The 21,552-nt window shown below is 32.3% G+C and overlaps 2 protein-coding genes and 1 long non-coding RNA gene across 5 annotated transcripts; 1 reads left to right on the top strand and 2 right to left on the bottom strand.

Annotated features, from left to right (window-relative positions):
* Window positions 1-924: 924 nt before the first annotated feature.
* On the bottom strand, window positions 925-6,593 carry LOC128393378 (uncharacterized transporter slc-17.2-like). 2 transcript variants are annotated; one of them, XM_053353555.1, is made up of 6 exons: window positions 5,956-6,593; window positions 5,776-5,802; window positions 4,867-5,127; window positions 2,392-2,886; window positions 1,944-2,318; window positions 925-1,831 (listed from the first exon to the last, which is right to left on the bottom strand). In XM_053353555.1, the coding sequence occupies exons 1-6, from the start codon at window positions 6,193-6,195 to the stop codon at window positions 1,619-1,621; spliced, it is 1,611 nt and encodes a 536-aa protein (XP_053209530.1). In that variant the 5' UTR covers window positions 6,196-6,593; the 3' UTR covers window positions 925-1,618. The 2 variants fall into 2 exon arrangements, with proteins under 2 accessions (XP_053209530.1, XP_053209531.1); XM_053353556.1 differs by lacking the exon at window positions 5,776-5,802 and having other exon boundaries at window positions 5,956-6,584.
* A 1,539-nt stretch (window positions 6,594-8,132) lies between these two features.
* On the top strand, window positions 8,133-20,573 carry LOC128393400 (dynamin-1-like). Its single transcript, XM_053353580.1, has 15 exons — window positions 8,133-8,364; window positions 8,623-9,258; window positions 9,463-10,026; window positions 10,169-10,303; window positions 11,023-11,074; window positions 12,113-12,336; window positions 12,709-13,001; window positions 13,852-13,892; window positions 17,426-17,955; window positions 18,036-18,599; window positions 18,698-18,832; window positions 18,969-19,026; window positions 19,170-19,393; window positions 19,513-20,172; window positions 20,284-20,573. Exons 1-15 carry the CDS (start codon window positions 8,219-8,221, stop codon window positions 20,354-20,356), a joined length of 4,335 nt encoding a protein of 1,444 aa, XP_053209555.1. The 5' UTR covers window positions 8,133-8,218; the 3' UTR covers window positions 20,357-20,573.
* LOC128393403 (uncharacterized) lies at window positions 20,241-21,400 on the bottom strand. Of its 2 annotated transcripts, none has more exons than XR_008326133.1 (3): window positions 21,018-21,400; window positions 20,489-20,902; window positions 20,241-20,380 (listed from the first exon to the last, which is right to left on the bottom strand). It is a non-coding gene; the product is annotated as an uncharacterized LOC128393403 (long non-coding RNA). The 2 variants fall into 2 exon arrangements; XR_008326134.1 differs by having other exon boundaries at window positions 20,489-20,899; window positions 21,018-21,399.
* Between the last annotated feature and the right edge of the window lie 152 nt (window positions 21,401-21,552).

Raw genomic sequence — 21,552 nt, 5'->3', positions numbered from 1 at the left:
TCAGCATCTTCACCTCCTGTTGCTTCATCTTTCGTCGCCATTTTCATCTTCATCTTTTTCTTTCTCATTCTTTTCTTGGTCTTGACTGAGTTCAACAAATGTAAAGTCAACATTGTCATCATTGTTACCTGTTGATTGCTTTTGTTTTATTTGTTTCTCTCTCTCTCCTCTCTCTATTTTCATCTTCTATTGTTAGTTAACCACAACTGGTTAATCTCTTTTGAGAGATAGAAACAGAATCTTCAATCTTAAAGCTCATTTCAAATCGGGATCGTGTGAGGATTTGATTGATCACCATGATTGTATATTTACATGTTACGAATTATTATTTTCTTCACTGGCCCGATGTCTATTGTTTCATTGATTACCGACTTCGTCTCTCCATTGAAACTGTTCACTCCATCTCAGAATTATAATTTCATATCATAATTAAATGGAGAGATAATTGGTTATGATCGGTAGATTAATGGGTTTTCTGGCTTCACAGTTTGATTGTGACAATTAATCTTGTTGTTGTCTTTACATACAACCATCATCATTAAGAAATTATATTAATTTTCTTATTCTTCTAATATCATCCTCATCATTATCATCCTATTAACCAGTTCTTTGTCATCACTATTACATTTTCATCATCATCCTCATCATTGTCATGTAATATTCATACTGAAAATCTATAGACCGTTAATCACGAAATAAGTAGCAAATTAAGTAAATTAACTAATTTACTTATTAACAAATTTATTTACGACTCGTTAGATTTGCTGGTTAAATTGTAATTGTTTTTATTTCTATCAATTGTTAATAATTGGACAATGACAATTTAATTTTATGTTTACTAAATGTGAAAATTAGTTTTGATTGTAAACAGAGATGTAAATACAATATAATGTACAAGAGATTTTAAGAAAGACATTAGGTTGATTTGATTGTCTTAATTTGGCGATTTAATTGTGGAAATTGTAATATAAATAAGTCGCAATTGTGATTACAATTATCTTCTTATTAATTATCAGAAGAAAATTAATCCTTGTCCTAATTAAGCCAAATAATTGTGATGATCAACTAAAAAATGAATTTAATTTCTTCATCCATTTCATATTATAATCACGATGATTAACCACAATTAACCAGAAATTATTATTATGTTAATTGTTTCCATCTAATGATTGAACAGAAAAATGATATTACAATTATGAGTCGATGATTAAAATTGTTAGTCCAGATTATAAATTGTTGTTCATCAAATATCGCGGATCTTTGGACTGAGCAATTAAAATAATTTCAAGATGATTATGATTGAATTGCATTGATGATGAACAATAGTTTCTGATGATTAAGTTTCGCAATTGTTTCATTGTTGACACTTGATTGTTGATTGTGTTGATAAAAAAAGATGAATTTAAAAATTGGAATGAGAAAAACAAAAACCATTGATAACCAAGTAAACTAATTAAATAGTTGAAACTGACTTAATTGTTGTTGTTTATACTCAAATGATGAATAGTTTTGAGTGATGTTTACATTGATCTTGTTAACTGTCCAATGGTCAATTGTGTTTACATTTGCGGGACAGTTTTGATGATTGTTGAAAAGAAAACACTTCACATTTGATTGCTCATAAATCTCCAGAATTCTGATGCTTTTCAATATCGATATTAGATTTTTTTGGTGAAATTTCGTCATCACCACCACCACAAATTGACGATAGTTTGAAATTGTCGAAATCTTGTTCCTTTGAGGTTCCGAAAATGGTGAAAAAAATGGCACCGATCACATAGAATAAACTACATGACCAAAAGACGTAATTCCATACTGAGGGATCACCATGCTGAATTGGAATGAGAGAGAGAGAGAGAGAGAGAGAGAGAGAGAGAGAGAGAGAGAGAGAGAGAGAGAGAGAGTTATTAGTTTGATTCGATAAATTTGTATGAGAAACTTACTCCCAATTCCAGGACCAGTCCAACGAAATAAGGTGCTAGTGGGCCAGGGAAACTGGACAGACCTGCGGTGAAGCCGTAAATGGCCCCAGAATTTTTCGGTGAAATGTCCATGACCATTGGATTATCTCCACCGGCACTGAATCCCCAAAGAATCATCGAAACAACCAAAGCAGTTACAATTCCAGTGGTATTATTTGTTATAAAAGGTATGATACTGGTCATAATCGCTGGACCGATTAAGGCGATGGCTTCGAATATTTTTCTTGACGTTGTTCGAGAAATTAACTTCTTATGTTCAATCGTATCTGAGATGTAACCGGTTATCAGAAACGAAACACTCATGGATAAATATCGTAGAGCATTGATTGCACTATTCTGTTAGACGATTAAGAAGAAAATGATTAAGTTAATTGCGTATTTTTCAAGGTTCGTGATCAATGATTTGTACCTGTTTCAAATTGAGTCCTAATGCTTGAGCCAAATAAGTTGGAAGCTCAGTTTCCCAAGTAATGTAGCCCCATTTACCGGCAAATTTGGCCAATCCAACGGCCCAAACAACGGGTGAAAATACAATGGCAACCCAAGGGATTTTGTGTCTTCCATTGGTCGGGGAATGACCGCCGACACAGTTACTCTTAGTCTCTTCGGTAAGACTTTCCCTGATCAAGAGTCTCTCAGAATCGCTGATATTTGGATGAGTTTCCGGATCATTACGAACCACATAGAACCAAATCAAGAGGACAATTAGACCCACCGAACCAAGAACGTAAAAAACTGAAGGCCAACCACCGGCGATCTCACTTTCCGCCAGGTAACCAGAGATCAACATTGTAAATAGAGAACCACAATTACCACCGACAACAATTAAGGCCAAAGCAAAGGATCTCTCCCGCTTGGGTATCCATCGGGCTAAAAGGGCATAAAGAGATGGGGTCAGAAAACCCTATCGGATTCAAAGAAGAAGAAAAAACAATCAACTAATTGTAACAATTAACTCTCGAACTTCAATTGTAATCATGTTCCCCCAAAAGGACAATTAGACTTATTCCTGTCTTCAAGATCAACCCATTGATTAATTGTAACAATTATCTTCTAGATTTACAATTAATCTCAGACTTTGTCTTGGTTGATTGCAGTGTAATTAACTTAATCACATGTACGTCATAAAGTACTACAATTGATTGTTAATTAAACAACTGATTAAGTTCAAAAATTGTCACACCTTCAAAAGTTATGATTAAATTTTTCATATTTAATTGTTATTAATTGACATTTTTGATTGTATCACAGGATTAACTAAGATTCCAGGTAATTAATCAAGATAATTGTTAACAATTCATGAAGACACTGATTAAACTTTTAGCTTGTTGTTGTTAATGTAATTAACTTTTCAGTTAAATTAGTAAACAATCAAAGGTTCAGTTATTCAATTAGACGATGATGGTTGAAATGATTAAGTGAAATAGTTAATTTAATTTGATTAAAGTTAAAGAATTGAAATAAGGAAGGAGAAATTAATTTTTTCGTCTCATTGTTAAATTTTATCTTCTATTATTAATAATAAATTGCTAATTCAATTTAGTTTAATTGTTTGACGATGATAACTATTGTGATAATCAACCGATTATCAATAACGTGGTGATCACAATTTAATAATAATGTTAATCAATTGTTACAATTGATAAATGTTGTTTACCTTTTAGGCAAAGGGTTAAATCGGGATATCAAGTTGGTTAATTGTTAACAATTTATTTGATCATTGAGACTTTTATTGATCATCAATCTATTGCTAGATGTTGATATTAACTGTTAATTGCAAGTCAATGTTGATTAAGCAACAATTACATTTAACTAAATTACTTTGATTGTATTTTGTGAAATTAAGTAATCAATTTATGATAGTTTATTAATTATATCAAGAAACGTAATCATAAGTGTTAATTGTTAACCCAATGGTAATTTAAAAGAGTAAATTTTATAATGTTAATTGTTGGAATTGTTATTAATAGTAATTAGTTAATTGATTGTAAAGAAGTAACAAAAAAAAATACCAAATCTTAATGAAAGAAATTTCCATGTGGATAATTAGTTAATTGTTGTAACATTATTGAAAATGTATTACAAATGATTTGATTACGAAAAGATTTACTTAATGATAACAATTATATTAATTCAGTTCCAAGGATAATCAAGTTCAGCTCATGTTGATTGCTAACAATTAAACATTGAACATCATAAAGGTTTGCAAATGATATTGACCTAATAATCAAATGAAACACAATTAACATTCAACAATTAACATAACAGACTAAGTCTCAGTAAATTAAAGTTGAAATAATCATTTAATTGTCAATCTGGTTGAATAATCACCTAAAAGTAATCATTTAACAATCAAGAATTAAATTTGCTGCGAAAGTTTAAATTACCAGACAATTAATATAAATTGTAGTTTTTTTTTCAACAATTTAATTCTTGTATAGCAACAGGATCAATATTGATCAGTAAATTGTGTTGATTGTAACAATTTAATACGATGTAATTAATTGTAATTATTTACTTATGAAAAAAAAACCCATAGAAATCAAATTTAAACAAAAAAACCTTGATTAACTATTCAAATGTCAATCATGAAATTTTTTATCAACAATTAATTGTCAATATTTAACAATTAAAAAAACAATTGATTGCTTCCCCATTCAGTACTGTAGCTAATTACAATTAAACTAATAACAATTAATAAATTTTGGTGCAATCGAGAAAAAAAAAACTCAACAAAAAAAAAGTTAATTGAATGTTGATGATTGTTTGAAATTTACATTGACAATAAATTGTCAATTGATTAATGTTTAACTGTCAAGATAATAATGATAATTGTCAACAATTTGTCAACTCTATTGATCAACAATTAGATTTGATTGTTTACCTGAACAACTCCAAGTAATGATCGAGTCAAACCAACGGCAAAGGGGCTGTAATAAGCGGCCGAGGGTATGAGTAAGGTAAATAGAGATGAAAATAAGATGGACAATGAAACAATGAGTCGAGGTCCGAACCAAGCACAGAACTGACCACCGGTCATGTGAGCAATTATGTAACCATAATAAAAGGCACCAAGAATTAGACCTTGAGTAGTTGGTGACCAATCAAATCTGCCATCAAAGTCATCGAGAGGTTCATTGATTACCTGGATAACGAAACAATTGTTACTCATCAATTATAAATCAATTGTTAATTAAATTCACTAATTTAGTGACTTTTAATTAGCTAGTAGAAAATAGGTTGTTAATTGTTAGTTAATCAAGTTTTCTTCCCTCAAAGGTTTTGGTGCAAAGGAGGGAACCAGATTGAAACAATTTAATCAATTCAAGAAGCCCTGAGAATGTCATGTGTGATCATATTAATCATTGATTCATATTGTTAATTGTTGAGATTGATTGTGTTAATTGACATCTCCTTGAGAAAAGGTAACAACAACAATTAAACCACTAATGTATTAATGAAATACTTGTAATTAACTTTTCCTAACGGTAAATTGAATGGTCTCAATGTTTGGATTTCATAATAGTAATTGGAAAGCACATGAACTTTTAATTGTTCATTTCTAATTGTTGGAGTTTTTATAAATAGGAGAAAAACATTTATGGTGATTAATTAACTAGAAAGAGAGAGAGAAAAAATTAACAATTAAGTCTCACACATGGAAGCAACTGATTAATCAATGAGCAGCAAATTGAATTGCTAATTGTTACAATTTAAGGATGGAGATAAAATCAATGACAATGCGGGAAATTAAAGTTAATTATATAAATATTATGGTAAAGAAAGTTCTTACTTCCGAATTAATCAGCACAAAATTAACCTGATTACAATTAAAGAGAGAATTGGTTAGACTTTAATTATGTAACTTAATCAATCAAATCACAATAACAATTAATGATTGACACATTCAAGGAAAAATGTTTAAAAAAGGTCAATAGGCTTACAATTAATTCAGAGTAATTCAATTACTTACCATGGTTTGATTTAATTGTTGTGGTAGATTTGTCGTTGTTGTTGTTGTTAAATTGCTGTTTTCACTAATTGTTGAGGTCGAATGTGAATTCAAAGGTTTTACCATGGCCACAATTGCGATACTCATGTTATCCCTTAGGGCATATTCGAGGCAATTGGCCAAAGTCGCAGTGGCCAGAATAACATATCGAAGAGGGATATTGGCTTTCGATAATTTTTCCACTTGACAATTAAGTTTCATTTTGATTCTATTAGTTAATTGTTGGAGAAAATTAAATATTGGAACAAGTTGCAAATGGTTAATTAGAAAGGTTAACACGGAGAAGAAGCAAATTAAATTGTTGTTGTATAAAAAGATGATGGAAAGTTAAGTGGAAAAGGAAAACAATTTAATCACAATTGGTGATGTTTGGACAATCAAGACACTTTAACCACTGATAATTTAACCCAACTTGTTTTGAGTTGATGGTGTTGTATATTAATTAAAGATCAACAATCAACAGATTGTCAATGGTAATAGATAGTGAGATGGTGAGGGAGAGATGATGATGATGATGATGAGAGTGAGAGAGTGAGAGTGATAATGGAAACAAATTATTCTTAACCATCAAGAGGTGTGGTTGCAGCCACTGTAATCACAATTAACTTTATCCACAGGAGTTTACAAGGAAATGATAACAATTTAACACATTATGTTGAAAGAAATGCTGATTAACTTATACTTGATCTGAACGATCGTCATAATAATCTGATTGTTTTTTATACCTTGATTGGTGAAAGAAGAAGAAATTAAATGACTCATAATGATTAGAAAAGTAATTGGGATTATCATGATTCTACAATTTAAATGGTGTTAAACAAATTCTGTTTCTTCATCGGCAACAAAGTTCATCATTTAAAATTATTCTGTGGAAAATCAATTAATCAATTCATAAAGTGAATTTACATATTTTCTATTATATTATATGAATGTCATGATGATCAGCATTTCGAGGGAAGAAAATAATTATTGAAATTAATTATTCTCAAAAAATTTTGACAAAAAGAAGTTAAAAAATTGAGTTAATCAAATTAGAAATTAAATCTTATTGATTAATGAAAAAGTTGAAACTTTATTTTTTATTCTGTAATTTAATTCGTTGTCAGTAGATGGAGTCACCAACTAATTGTTCAAAGAATTTGATTTAATTGTAAATTATTTCAGTAGTTTATCGGTAATTCATCAGGTTACGATGTTGGTGTTTAAGGTAAAGTTTCACTAGTTACTTATTTTGCCTCGGGGTTTGTTCCTAAACTCACTATTCCGGTGTAATTGTTATCGTTATGATATTGTGATTATAATGAAGATTCAACTGTAACTGTTAACGAAGGTTAGGAATTTAATTTCAATTGATGTCATTTGATAATTAACTTAATAAATTTTCTCGCGAGCTGAGCAATTCATGGCTCTTTCATGACCATCACCTGATTGTGTTTGTTGATCAGTATCGACGTAAATATCGCTCGATGTTTGGTTCGCTCTAAATCCTGAGCATCTTAAGAATCGTATCGGTGGTAAAATTGAACAAATTGTCTTATTTATCTTAATAATTTTCCTCAATTTCTATTTTACCAGACATTTAACTCTACAATTTCATCATCTTTCATCTTCCAACACTTGAGATCATCTAAGTGACCGATAAGATTGATTTGTAATACTGGAACCATAGATTAATCTTGACAATCATTTTCTCCTTCAGTTCATGAAAGAAACTTTAAAAAAAGTCCTAACTCTATTCTAATTCCTATTTCATATTTATAATTTCACATATGGAATAACATTGAACAAATAGAAAATTAATTGTCTTAGATTATTGGAAAACAAAAGTTTCCAGTTATTTTTATTCTGCAATTTTATTCGTTACCAATAGATGGAGACCTTATTCTTGAGAGGAAATCAGTCAATTGACCAATAACAACTTTAATCTAATAAAAATGTCTCGATCATTTCAAAATATTCCAACAAGATGATTTAATCAACCACAACAATAAATTGAAAGATGCAAATGCTCAAAGAAAACTTAATTTTCCAATTTTTTTTTCTTCGCCGCTTAAATAGTTTCCTTTTCGCTCCCTAGATGGAGCCAAAGCTCGAAACGAAGCGCCATCTATTATATCAGCGAAGCAAAAAAACAATTTCTCTTCACTTGAAATGTTGATTATAAACTGAAGGTATTGTTTATTTTTCTGTGTTTGTGTTTAATTTTTAGATTATTTAACCAGAAATGGAACAGCTCATTCCAATAGTCAACAAATTACAAGATGCTTTTTCCACCCTGGGTGTTAGTTATGCATTTGATTTGCCCCAAATTGCGGTGGTTGGTGGTCAATCAGCCGGTAAATCCAGTGTCTTGGAAGCTTGTGTTGGACGGTAAGTCCTTTTTTCATCGTTACCTTTTATTGACTGTTATGGTTTTTTTTACTTTTATTTTCTTCAATATATTTACTATTTTTATAGGATATTGTTATTTATTTCTATTAACTATTATGAGTGATAAATTGAGTTGATTAGGTTTTAATACATTTGACGTATTTTCTTTGTATCTCCAATGAGCTTTCATTTGTGTACAGTTTTTGACTTGTAACGATCATTTTTATCATTTTATTTTCTTTGTTTTTGTTTTTGTAGAGATTTTTTGCCCCGTGGATCGGGTATTGTCACTCGACGTCCGTTAATTCTTCAATTGATACATTCGAATATGGAATATGGTGAATTTCTTCATTGTCGAGGTAAAAAATTTACTGATTTTGATGGTATCAGGAAAGAGATTGAAGATGAAACAGACCGAGCAACTGGAAACAATAAGGGGATCTCACCTGTACCCATTAATCTTCGTGTTTACTCCCCTCATGTTCTCAATTTGACCCTTATCGATTTACCTGGATTAACCAAAGTTCCAGTTGGTGATCAACCAGCGGACATTGAAACTCAAATCCGTGAGATGATTTTACAATTTATTAGGAAAGAAACATGTCTCATCTTAGCTGTTACAGCAGCTAATCAAGATCTTGCTACATCAGATGCACTTAAAATGGCTAAAGAGGTTGACCCAGAGGGTTTAAGAACCATCGGTGTAATCACCAAACTTGATTTGATGGATGAAGGAACCGATGCTAGAGATATTTTGGAAAATAGATTATTACCTCTTCGTCGAGGTTACATTGGTGTTGTCAATCGAAGTCAAAAAGACATCGATGGTAAGAAGGATATTCGAGCAGCCATGGAAGCAGAGAGAAATTTTTTCCGAACCCACCCAGCATACAGGTAATCTTTTTGTTACATATATTCTGTTTTGTTTTACTCACACCTCTATGATTTTCTTTCTATTTTTGCTTTTGCTTTCTATGTTTTGTCATTTCTTTCAATACTATCTCTTTCTCTTTCTCTGTCTCTGTCTTTCAATTACTTTCTTTTATCATCTTTTTTAATCTTATCATTGTTGTCATAATTTGCATCATCACATAATAGAGACATGGTTGATCGTTTGGGTACTCAACATTTACAAAAAGTTTTGAATCAACAATTGACAAACCACATTCGAGATACACTTCCATCGCTTCGAGATAAATTACAGAAACAGTTTTTCACTCTTGAGAAGGAGGTTGAAGAGTACAAAAATTTCCGCCCCGATGATCCAACTCGTAAAACAAAGGCAATGTTACAAATGATTCAACAATTACAAAATGACTTTGAACGTAACATTGAGGGTAGTGGTTCAGCTGCCATTAATACTTCAGAACTTTCCGGTGGTGCAAGGATAAATCGACTTTTCCATGAGCGTTTCCCCTTCGAAATTGTAAAAATGGAATTCGATGAGAAAGAATTGAGACGAGAAATCGCCTATGCTATTCGAAATATTCATGGTATTCGAGTGGGTTTGTTCACCCCTGACATGGCATTCGAAGCGATTGTCAAAAAGCAAATCGAAAGGTTGAAAGAACCTTCACTTAAATGCGTTGATTTAGTCATTATGGAACTTGGAAATGTTGTTCGTAGGGTCACCGAACGAATGAAAAAATACCCAAGACTCAGGTAAGAATAGTAATTAGCAACATTTCTCTATCTTTTCATAAATTGTTTTGACATAATTTTCTCTCTCAAATATCTATTCTATTTATGGATCTTGGATAATCGTTCTCTTCTCAATAATAATATTCATTCATCTATTTTACAGGGAGGAAACCGAAAGAATAATAACTACTCATGTAAGGGAACGTGAACAAAAGACTAAGGACCAATTACTGTTATTGGTAGAAGTCGAATTGGCTTATATGAATACCAATCATGAAGACTTCATTGGCTTCACAAAGTAATTAACCTTGACTTATTCACTATCATCAATTTAAAAACTCCCACAAAGCAAGTAGAATACAAGAGAAGAAGAAGAAGAAGAAAAAATCAAATAGGAAAAGGTTTACACCATCAGAGAGAAAAAAAAAGTGAGAAAAGGGAGAAAGTGAATGTGTATTGCTTATATTTATCATCTCCATGAGAACACAAGAAAAATACAAAACAACCAAAAAATTGAACGTTATATTTACCAAATAATAATACTAATATCAATTCTCAAGTTACAAATTGTAGGTTTTATTTTACTTTAATCAACTTGTTTTGTTTTCATTAGATTTATTAGATCTTTAAACAATCAATTTCTTTTGTTGTCAATATTACAACAATTAATTTAACTCACTTTCAGACATGTTCAATAATAGTTAATGTGAAAAAGTTGTGAATGACAGAGAAAATGAAACAATCAATATGAAAACTTGATTATTATCGTTGTAACGTCAACGATAATCAAGAAAAACACCAACATAGAAAATGTCTACCTGATGGTTAATCGTCAAGGTATCTCATCAATTCACCATGAAACCTTTTCGTTATTTCTGTTATGCTTTATATTTACCGAGAAATTATTCTTCTGCTCTCTCTCTCTCTCTCTCTCTCTCTCGTTCTCTTCTTTAAAAAAATCTCATGAATCTTTTTCTAATGTTTTACTTTATTCTTCTTTCTCTCTCTCTCTCACAGTGCACAACAAAGTGCTGACAATACTAATCCAAAGAGAAAACTTGGGAATCAAGTAAGAAGTCAAATAGATAGAAATATTGTAGGTTCTTTTTCGTTGGGTGAACGAATTTAATCCATTCGTCACTCTATCTTTAAATCCACCACCACCTTAATCACATCAATCACATTTTGTCCTTTGTCTAAACTACAAAACAATTAACCTGTGCTGTTGTTGATAATTAACCATAATACTAATCAATCCTTGCTAAAAAAAATCTAACCAGCAAACTCCTTTTTTCTTCACAGCATCATAATGACACTCTCGCAATTTAATAGTGATTTTAATAGCTTTAAATCCCAACGAGTACTTGAAAAACACTCTTATTTTTCATCTACAGAATTGAGTAAATCTTTTTTTTAGGATACATTTAGTATCTCACCAACAATCATTGATTCAATCGATCAATCAATTAATCATCCATCCTTAACTCCCCTTCCTCATTGTTTATGATGTTACTGCTGCTGTTGTTGCTTTTCATGATGATTTTATTACATTTAATTCATTATACTCATTGATTTAATATTATGCGTGCTAACAATTAAGTACCCGCTATTAATTTATCTCTGTAACAATACCTTTTTTACCAAGTGTTTTCAGCTTCATCTGCTTCATCATTATCATCATCTTGTCACTTTTTTCTTCCTCTTCCTCTCTCTCTCTCTTTCTCTATTTATCATCTTTCAATTGAAAATCTCTCTTAACCTCTTAAATTTTTCTCTTTCTTTTCTGCTTCAATGATTTACTTCAATTTTTGTTATTTTTTCATTGACAAAAAATAACTAAGTCTGGGGTAAGAATCATCACCAAAGGAGAGCAAAAAAAAATCAACTCTCCTTGTACATTTTCTTAATTATATTCACTAAATTACCTGTGGTTTACTTTTTGGTTATTTTCTTATTTACCTTATTATTTGTGTTTCCCTTTTATACTCTTTTTTACCAATTTTGCTTTTTTTATGTGTCTTTTTCACTTACCTGAGATATTATTTGTATTATCCAGAATTTGTATTTAATTTCTGTTTACTTTGACTACACTTTTTGTTTAATTTAGGTTATCCGAAAGGGATACATGTGTATACACAATCTTGGCATAATGAAAGGAGGTTCTCGAGATTATTGGTTCGTTTTGACGAGTGACAGTCTTTCTTGGTATAAAGATGAAGAAGAGAAAGACAAAAAGTACATGTTACCACTGGACGGTCTTAAACTTCGTGATATCGAAAGTGGTTTCATGTCCCGACGACACACTTTCGCTCTTTTCAATCCCGATGGAAGGTAAACAAAACCTTTTAAACGTTTGAAACGATTGTGACACTTGAGTTTAGAAAATTGATCAAATGCTTTTACGTTTTTTTTTCATGTTTACTGTTAATTCACTTCAACGATCTATTTCTCTCCGGTTAACCTATTAACTCCCCAAACAAATCAACTTATTCCCCATTTTGAAGGTTCTTTTATGATCCGTTGATTTGAATGACAAATTAACTTTTTTTCCTGTTTTATACTAATTGATTTCCGCAATCAACTAACTAACCTTATAGACTTGAATTTGTCTTCTTTTTTTTCGTCAATCGTTTTAATTAATACAATTATTATTTAGTAGCTTAGTTTGTGATAATTATTACTCTCTTTTTTTTCTTTTGATAGAAATGTTTACAAAGATTTCAAATACCTTGAGTTATCATGTGAATCACAGGAAGATGTTGAATCATGGAAAGCGTCTTTCTTGCGAGCTGGTGTTTATCCTGAAAAAGCTTCAGCGGAGAGTACAAACGGTGAAGAAACTGCGGCTGAAGATGTTTCCTCTCTTGATCCTCAATTGGAACGTCAAGTTGAAACGATCCGTAATCTAGTTGACTCGTACATGAAAATAGTAACCAAAACATTCCGCGATCTAGTACCTAAAATTATCATGCATCTGATGATCAATAACGCCAAAGATTTTATCTACTCGGAATTACTGGCAAACCTTTACGCTGCAGGGGATCAGTCAACGATGATGGAAGAAAGTCCCGAAGAAGAGAAAAGGAGAAACGAGCTGCTTAAAATGTACCATGGATGTAAAGAAGCGCTGAAAACCATTGGAGATGTTTCAATGGCGACAACTTACTCACCACCACCACCGCCAGTTAAAGATGACTGGTTACGAGCATCTCAACCTTCACCGACACCACCTTCACCCGGTGGTGCACCAAGAAACACTTTTTCTGGCAATAAACCACCTTCAGCTCACCCACCGCCTGGAGCAAATATAAATAGACCACCACCCGCTCCTCCTGGACGACCAGCACCAACTATACCTGGACGAGGTGCTCCAAGTGCGAGAGGAGGTGCTCTTCCTCCTCCACTCATACCTTCGTAAGTGACAAATCAACTAAAATTATCTATTTAGCTTTTCTTTTAGCTCCTTTTCTTTATCATCCTGATTGTCTTTTTCATCTTACCCTCTTTCCAACCAATCAACCTCCTCACATATCCTTCTCATTAATAATCATTCTCACTAATTAATTAACAACACAATTTAGTTTTACTCCATTTCTTACTTTATGAATCACTTGCTTACTCACCAATTTATTAACTTCTATTCTTTAACTATCATTTTAACTTAATAGAAGATAGAATCTATTTTCATATTGAATTAAATTACATAATAGTCTTCTTCATCTTGATTCATCTCTCTCTCTCTCTTTGTCTAAGCTAAATGACATTCAACCTAACCCCATTAAGTCAATGGCAGAATAGTTGAAAACTATGAGCATGCTTAAGTTGCTTGTACTTGGATCTTTTAACTCTCTCCTCCATCCTCATCATCTATGAATGAAATACTATCAGTAAACAAAAATCATAAACCACTAACTTCATCTTTCTCATTCTCTTTCTCTCTCTCTCTCGTTTTCTCTACTTCTCTCTTTCTACAACTACATATACACTTACACATGTCTCTCTCCTTCCTCTGTTCATCTCTTATTCCATCTTCATCTTCTTGTAATTTACGCTTACCCATCTTCACAACTCATTAATGCACCTCTACGACTTCTCAACACCTTCTATCATTACTACTACACCTCAACTTGATTCGACTCAAATTAATTGTTTGATGTTATGTGTTTAACTATGAAAACGATAAAAATTTAATTTGAACGATAATTTTTTACCTTAAATAATGATGATGATTAGTCGAGGAGGTGGTCCTAACATACCTGCGAGGGTTCAACAAGCGGTTGGTCAGGCCGTAACCGATACACTCCTCGATGCTTTCGGAATGCCTGTTCACAAATGAATCATCATTCCACTGATTGTTATCTAATTAAATGAAAAATAACTCTCATCAAACTTATCCTGATAATGTTACAAGCAAGAGAAAGAAAGAAAGAAATTAACTAATCAAATCTGATTAGTTTCAATTTTTTTTCCTCTCTCACTCTCATTTCATCTCTTAATTGTTATTTGATTTACTCTAATTAATGATAATGAATCTATTTGATGTTGATGTTGGTAGCAATTAGCAATTAAAAGTCAAGCAATTAAATTAACTAATCTTTCCCCAAAAAAAAAATTAATGAGTTGACAATTGACAAGTTTTAAATTTTTTTTTCTTAATTTTTTTTTCTTTTAATTGTGTGCGTTGATGATTAGACGACCAGTGCCAACGATACCTCCTCGAATACCTGACAGACCTGTTGCTGGCCAACGATGAACTCGTTGAAATATCCGGAATTCAGTTCATCAAAAGACTCTTGAGAATAATGTTGCCGATGTAACTTCAAATCTTCTAAATTATCCAAACTTATCAAATTCATTTTTTAGATGTTACAAAACAAAAAAAAATTCTAAATCGAAAAGAAATAAAATATCAAGATTAAAATCCATCTCGATAAATTGATTCCATCAATTTTTTCCTCTTTCAATCAATGAAACAATTAAAAAGTAAACAAACTTCGAGACTTTGGAAAAAATCAGCTGATCAGATCTCGAAAGTTTCGAATCCAAAAAGACAATATTTTCATTTTCTTTTCTTTATCAAAATTGTTTCTCTTTTAAAATGTTTGGTAAATAATTTAATTTCCATGAATTAACCATCTTACTCTTTAACAAGTGAATCTCAATTCCAATTAAAGTGATTAACTTATTTTATGTTTAATTCTTTGAGTGTCATCATCGACTAATTTATCAATCGGTTTAATTTCCTGTTCACTGGTGCGATGGTTTCGGTGGTATGTGGTTGAGGCTCACATAATAATATCACCAATTGTCTTCATACTAAAAAAAACAAAGGTAATCATGGAGATTCTTGGAACTGAGGCTGAAAAAATCGCTTGAGATTTTGGTCCTGTCGCTGAACCTGACGAGAAAAGTTCCTTGATAGTTGATCGATACCCTGATTGCCGCATCACTTTCAGTTAACACAATCTAATGAACTCTAGAGGATCTTCTTCACTCGCTTTCGATGTTTTCCCTTAACTAAGACAAGATAAAGATCGATTTGATGCTCAGGCCACTCCAACTTAAGAAGCACCAAAATCATTCGCTAAATTCGCAACAATCAAAATCTAAGGTCGAATTTGCTAAAAACTACTCAGTTACTATCAACCTGTCAAGAGATTCCAAAAATTGCTTCACTTCCCATTTCTTTAAATGTTCAACAATCCGATTCCAGTTTCCTTCGCTCCAGTCCAAACCATACTTGTAACGAGTGTCAGTCCTAATTAATTGGACTGACACATGAAACGTCAGAGCAAATAAAGAGTTTTCTTCACCTCGAAAAAGTCCAATTGTTTAACTTTATAACCCATTCAATCAATTATAAACCATATTGAATTTCATTCGCCTCATAATTTAGCTGCAAACTCCTTCGACTTAATCAATCTATTCCTTTTTCTGTGCTTAAAACGAAGAAATCGAAAGCTTTGAAATTAGCGTTTCCGCGCAATCAAGCACGTGCTTACAGGGAATCACCTCTTTTAGCTGATTTGTCGCTTTACTAAGGGCGATTTTTTGGATCCAAAGCCTAATTGAAGCACGTTGGTCACTTTGGACCTTATAAAACAGATTGAGCGCTTATATTGCTCTAAGACCATGTTACCTCGTTTTTAAGAACTGTGCTTAATTGCGCAGAAACACGGTAGTTATTTTTAATTGTTGACGATTCATATGATTGACTAGTTACAATCGCCGGTAAAAGTTTTTGAATAATCATCTAAATTGATTCAAAACTATTCACTATCAACTGTTGTCAATTTGTTATTGCTTTTATTGAAAAGATCCTGAAGATTTACAGATTTTTGATTGTTATCACTTGATCCTAATCATATAAATTTCATTAATTAACCTCATGAGAATCTGAGCTCATGATTAAAGTATTTTAGAGAACCAAATGAACCAAACATTAATAAAATACATGTAATAAACTCAGTATCCAATATACAGAATCACATTGATCTGCTTGAACTTTTCGATTCATCAGGATTCGTTCCAAGTCCAATCGTTGTTCGAGTCTTTTCCCCATCCCCGAAACCCGCTTTAGTCTCACTTTAATCTTTAGTTGAGTTTGTCCATGTACTTTATTTACTCTATTCGAACCTTTATCATGCTCTTTGTTATATCAGTTTACTTTTTTTGGAAATAAAAGATATTCGGAAATGGATGATTCATTCTGCGTTAAGGTCACATCGATATTATCAAATCTAAAACGATAAAATTGACACTCGATCAGTCATGAAAACAGAGATATTTTCCCAAGCTCATCTACTGATTATCTTTTTATTACATATATGGATATATTTGATTCTCGTTATTATCTTTTTCTCTTGCTATCTTATTGCCGTGAATTGAATCACAACCTAATAGAGAAATAGTTGATTGATTAGAAATTAAATATTTACTATAAAAAGTTTGTCAATCAATAAATGTCAAACCACATTCGAGTTACACCTCAATTGAAACGTTCATTTAGCTTATTGTTTATTTTTCAGTGTTTAATTTACAGTTTTTTTACCAGAAATGGAACAGCTCATTCCAATAGTCAACAAATTACAAGATGCTTTTTCCACCCTCGGTATTAGTTATGAATTTGATTTGCCCCAAATCGCGGTGGTCGGTGGCCAATCAGCCGGTAAATCCAGTGTCTTGGAAGCTTGTGTTGGACGGTAAGTCCTTTTTCTGATTACTTTTTTGTTATCGTTATTTTTTACTGGCCATTTTTGGTCAGTTTTCATTTGTGACGATTGTTTGATCTTCTTTTTTTTTGAATAATTGCAGAGATTTCTTGCCCCGAGGGTCAGGTATTGTCACTCGACGTCCCTTGATTCTTCAATTGATACATTCGAGTATGGAATATGGTGAATTTCTTCATTGTCGAGGAGAGAAGTTTATGGATTTCGACGATATTAGGAAAGAGATCGAAAATGAGACAAATCGAGCAACTGGAAACAATAAGGGGATCTCACCTGTACCCATTAATCTTCGTGTTTACTCCCCTCATGTTCTCAATTTGACCCTTATCGATTTACCTGGATTAACCAAAGTTCCAGTTGGTGATCAACCAGCGGACATTGAAACTCAAATCCGTGAGATGATTTTACAATTTATTAGGAAAGAAACATGTCTCATCTTAGCTGTTACAGCAGCTAATCAAGATCTTGCTACATCAGATGCACTTAAAATGGCTAAAGAGGTTGACCCAGAGGGTTTAAGAACCATCGGTGTAATCACCAAACTTGATTTGATGGATGAAGGAACCGATGCTAGAGATATTTTGGAAAATAGATTATTACCTCTTCGTCGAGGTTACATTGGTGTTGTCAATCGAAGTCAAAAAGACATCAACGGTAGAAAAGACATTCACTCAGCCATGGAAGCAGAGAGATATTTTTTCAGAACTCATCCCGCTTACAGGTAATTCTTTCGTTACATATTAACACCTTTGATATTCTCGACTTTTCCTCTCATCTCATTTTCGTTGTTTTGTCTTATAGTGACATTTACGATCGATTGGGTACTCAACATTTACAGAAAGTTCTAAATCAACAACTGACGAACCATATTCGAGATACTCTTCCATCGCTTCGAGATAAATTACAAAAACAACTTTTTTCACTTGAAAAAGATGTCGAAGCTTATAAAAACTACCGACCCGATGATCCAACTCGTAAAACAAAGGCCATGTTACAAATGATTCAACAATTACAGAATGACTTTGAACGTAACATTGAGGGTAGTGGTTCAGTTGCCATTAATACTTCAGAACTTTCCGGTGGTGCAAAGATAAATCGACTTTTCCATGAGCGTTTCCCCTTCGAAATTGTAAAAATGGAATTCGATGAGAAAGAATTGAGACGAGAAATCGCCTATGCTATTCAGAACATTCATGGTATTCGAGTTGGTTTGTTCACCCCTGACATGGCTTTCGAAGCGATTGTCAAAAAGCAAATCGAAAGGTTGAAAGAACCTTCGCTTAAATGTGTCGATTTAGTTATCACTGAAATCGGAAACGTTATTCTCCTTGTTACTGAACGAATGAAAAAATATCCAAGACTCAGGTAAGAATATTCGTAATCATCACTTCGTTCATTTTGTAAGACACAATTTTCGAATCTTTTCTTCTTGATAATAATATTTTTCTATTATTATTTTACAGGGATGAATGTGAACGAATCATAACTTCTCATATAAGGGAACGTGAACAAAAGACTAAGAACCAACTACTTTTGTTCATCGATGCTGAATTAGCTTATATGAATACTAATCACGAAGACTTCATCGGCTTCACAAAGTAATTAACCTTCACTTATTCACTACCATCAATTTAAAAACTCCCACAAAACGAGTAGATTATAATTAATCTCTTCTTTCTTTCTTTTCTTAATCAAACTCATTCACTAATTATAACGTACTTGATTCACTCTCAGTGCACAACAAAACGTGGAAAATATTAATATCAATTCAAAGAAAAAACTTGGAAATCAAGTAAGAATTAAAGTATTATGATCGATAAGCAAATGTAATTTGTTTGTCATCACAATTTAAAACAGATTTAATTTAAGCTTAGAAGTCACAATTTTGATCTACTAAATTACTGAAAACTTCTTCGATGTGCTTTTATATTCCAGGTCATTCGAAAGGGTTATATGTACATTCACAATCTTGGGATAATGAAAGGAGGTTCTCGAGATTATTGGTTCGTTTTGATGAGTGACAGTCTTTCTTGGTTTAAGGACGAAGAAGAGAAAGACAAAAAGTTTATGCTTCCATTGGATGGACTTAAACTTCGTGAAATCGAAAGTAACTTTATGTCTCGAAGACACTCATTCGCTCTATTCAATCCCGATGGAAGGTAAATTAAAAATCTTAATTGTTGAGACGATAAACAAAATGAAATTGATACCTGATATTTGAAAATTGTTCGATTGTTCAATAGTATTAGTAATTCCATGTTTTTTCTTTCATTGGTAGTAACGTTTACAAAGATTACAAGTATCTTGAGTTATCATGTTCATCGCAAGAAGATGTTGAATCTTGGAAAGCGTCTTTTCTCCGAGCGGGTATTCATCCTGAGAAAGTTTCGGCGGAGGGTACAAACGGTGAAGAAACTAACACCGAAAATGTTTCCTCTCTTGATCCTCAATTGGAACGTCAAGTTGAAACGATCCGTAATCTAGTTGACTCGTACATGAAAATAGTAACCAAAACATTCCGCGATCTAGTACCTAAAATTATCATGCATCTGATGATCAATAACGCCAAAGATTTTATCTACTCGGAATTACTGGCAAACCTTTACGCTGCAGGGGATCAGACAATGTTGATGGAAGAGAGTCCAGAAGAAGAGAGAAAGAGAGATGAGCTACTTAAAATGTACCATGGATGTAAAGAAGCGCTTAAAGTCATTGGGGATGTTTCGATGGCGACAACTTACTCACCACCACCACCGCCGGTTAAAGATGACTGGTTAAGACAATCGCAACCAACACCACCTTCACCCGTAAGTGTCCCGAGAAACACTCAAACAAATAGACCTTCGCCCGCTCCTCCTGGACGACCAGCACCAACTATGCCTGGAAGAGGTGCTCCAAGTGCGAGAGGAAGTGCTCTTCCTCCTCCACTTATCCCATCGTAAGTATTTATCAATCAATCTCTTGATTAATTGATCAACAATCGAGTTATATTTCAATTCTCACTTAATGAATCAATGTTAATAATAATTGTTTGATGTTTGTTATTCAGTCGACCAGCACCACCGACGATTCCACAACTGCCTGTCAGGCCGGTTCCTAATCGACATGAGTATTCTTGGTAGAGAATATCGTTCTTGGATCCATCGCTAAAATAGATTGATTGATAAAAGAAGAAAAAATGTCAGCACTCACGTTGTAAACTGAAAATCGCAATATTTTTCGTCTTATTATTTGTTGTGGTGATTGTAACTTACGATTAATTTAATGTACATTTAATTTGGTTTCCATTAAGAATGTTTAATCAGTTGATTGTGAATAAACAACTTATTTTGTAAATTATTCCAATGGATTTCACTTCAATTATATCAATCAGAGTAGTACAATTTAATGTATTCTTCATTCCAATTTGTTGTAATGATTTTGATGACAAATAATCTTCAATTGTGGACAATCAAAGATTAACCTGGTAATCAGGGAGAAAATTGTTCCACCATTGATTTATAATTAATTCTTTATCCTTGTTTCACTTTTCTCAAAACAAAGAGATCTCATTTAGTGTAAATTGAATCTCCCAATGTCGATTTTTTTACTTGCATGTAATTATCACTAAGTAGCATCCAAGAATCGGGTCCAAAGGCTCCATTAGAAATAAATTTCAATCACTTCTGCTAAAATAAAATGAAACAATTAAGATTAATTTCAACAAGTCAATGCAATTACTCAAATCTCTATCTGGTTGAAAGACTACAATTGTTACCTTTCAAAAGAAAATAAAAGTCTTACCTGAAACAATCAACACCATGATTAAAGTAAAATCCGAACAATTAACCAAAATTAAGTGAAACTGTTACATTTATAATCAAATTAATTAATTCACAAGGAGAAAAAAACAACAAGAAGAAAAGAACTGAAATGACTCAGAAAAATGGAAAATTCTCTTCTATAAACCGACTGGTTCCATGGTGATTGTGGAATTTAATTGACTCCATCAGATGGAATTTTCAATATTGCCACTTTGAGTCACCAAATTGTTGAAAGAATTAACAATTAACAATTAAATTAAATAGCAAAGGTGACGACAAGGTGAGAGAGAAACAACTGAGACTTTGAAAGAAAACAACTGATATCAAGTACTCAATGTTTTGGATCCTAAAAGATATTTTTCATTTTCTTTTCTTTCTCAATCCATCACTTTTTCTCAAAATTGTTTCTCTTTTAATATGTTAGATAAATTATTTAATTTCCATAAATTAGCTTGACAATTAATCGTCTTTCTGCTTAACAAGTGAATCTCAATTCTAATTAAAGTGATTAACTT

Source organism: Panonychus citri, unplaced genomic scaffold, assembly GCF_014898815.1.
Source record: "Panonychus citri isolate SS breed McGregor unplaced genomic scaffold, ASM1489881v1 Contig00138, whole genome shotgun sequence".
NCBI classification, from domain to species: domain Eukaryota; kingdom Metazoa; phylum Arthropoda; class Arachnida; order Trombidiformes; family Tetranychidae; genus Panonychus; species Panonychus citri.
This window is presented reverse-complemented; position numbering and strand designations above follow the sequence as displayed.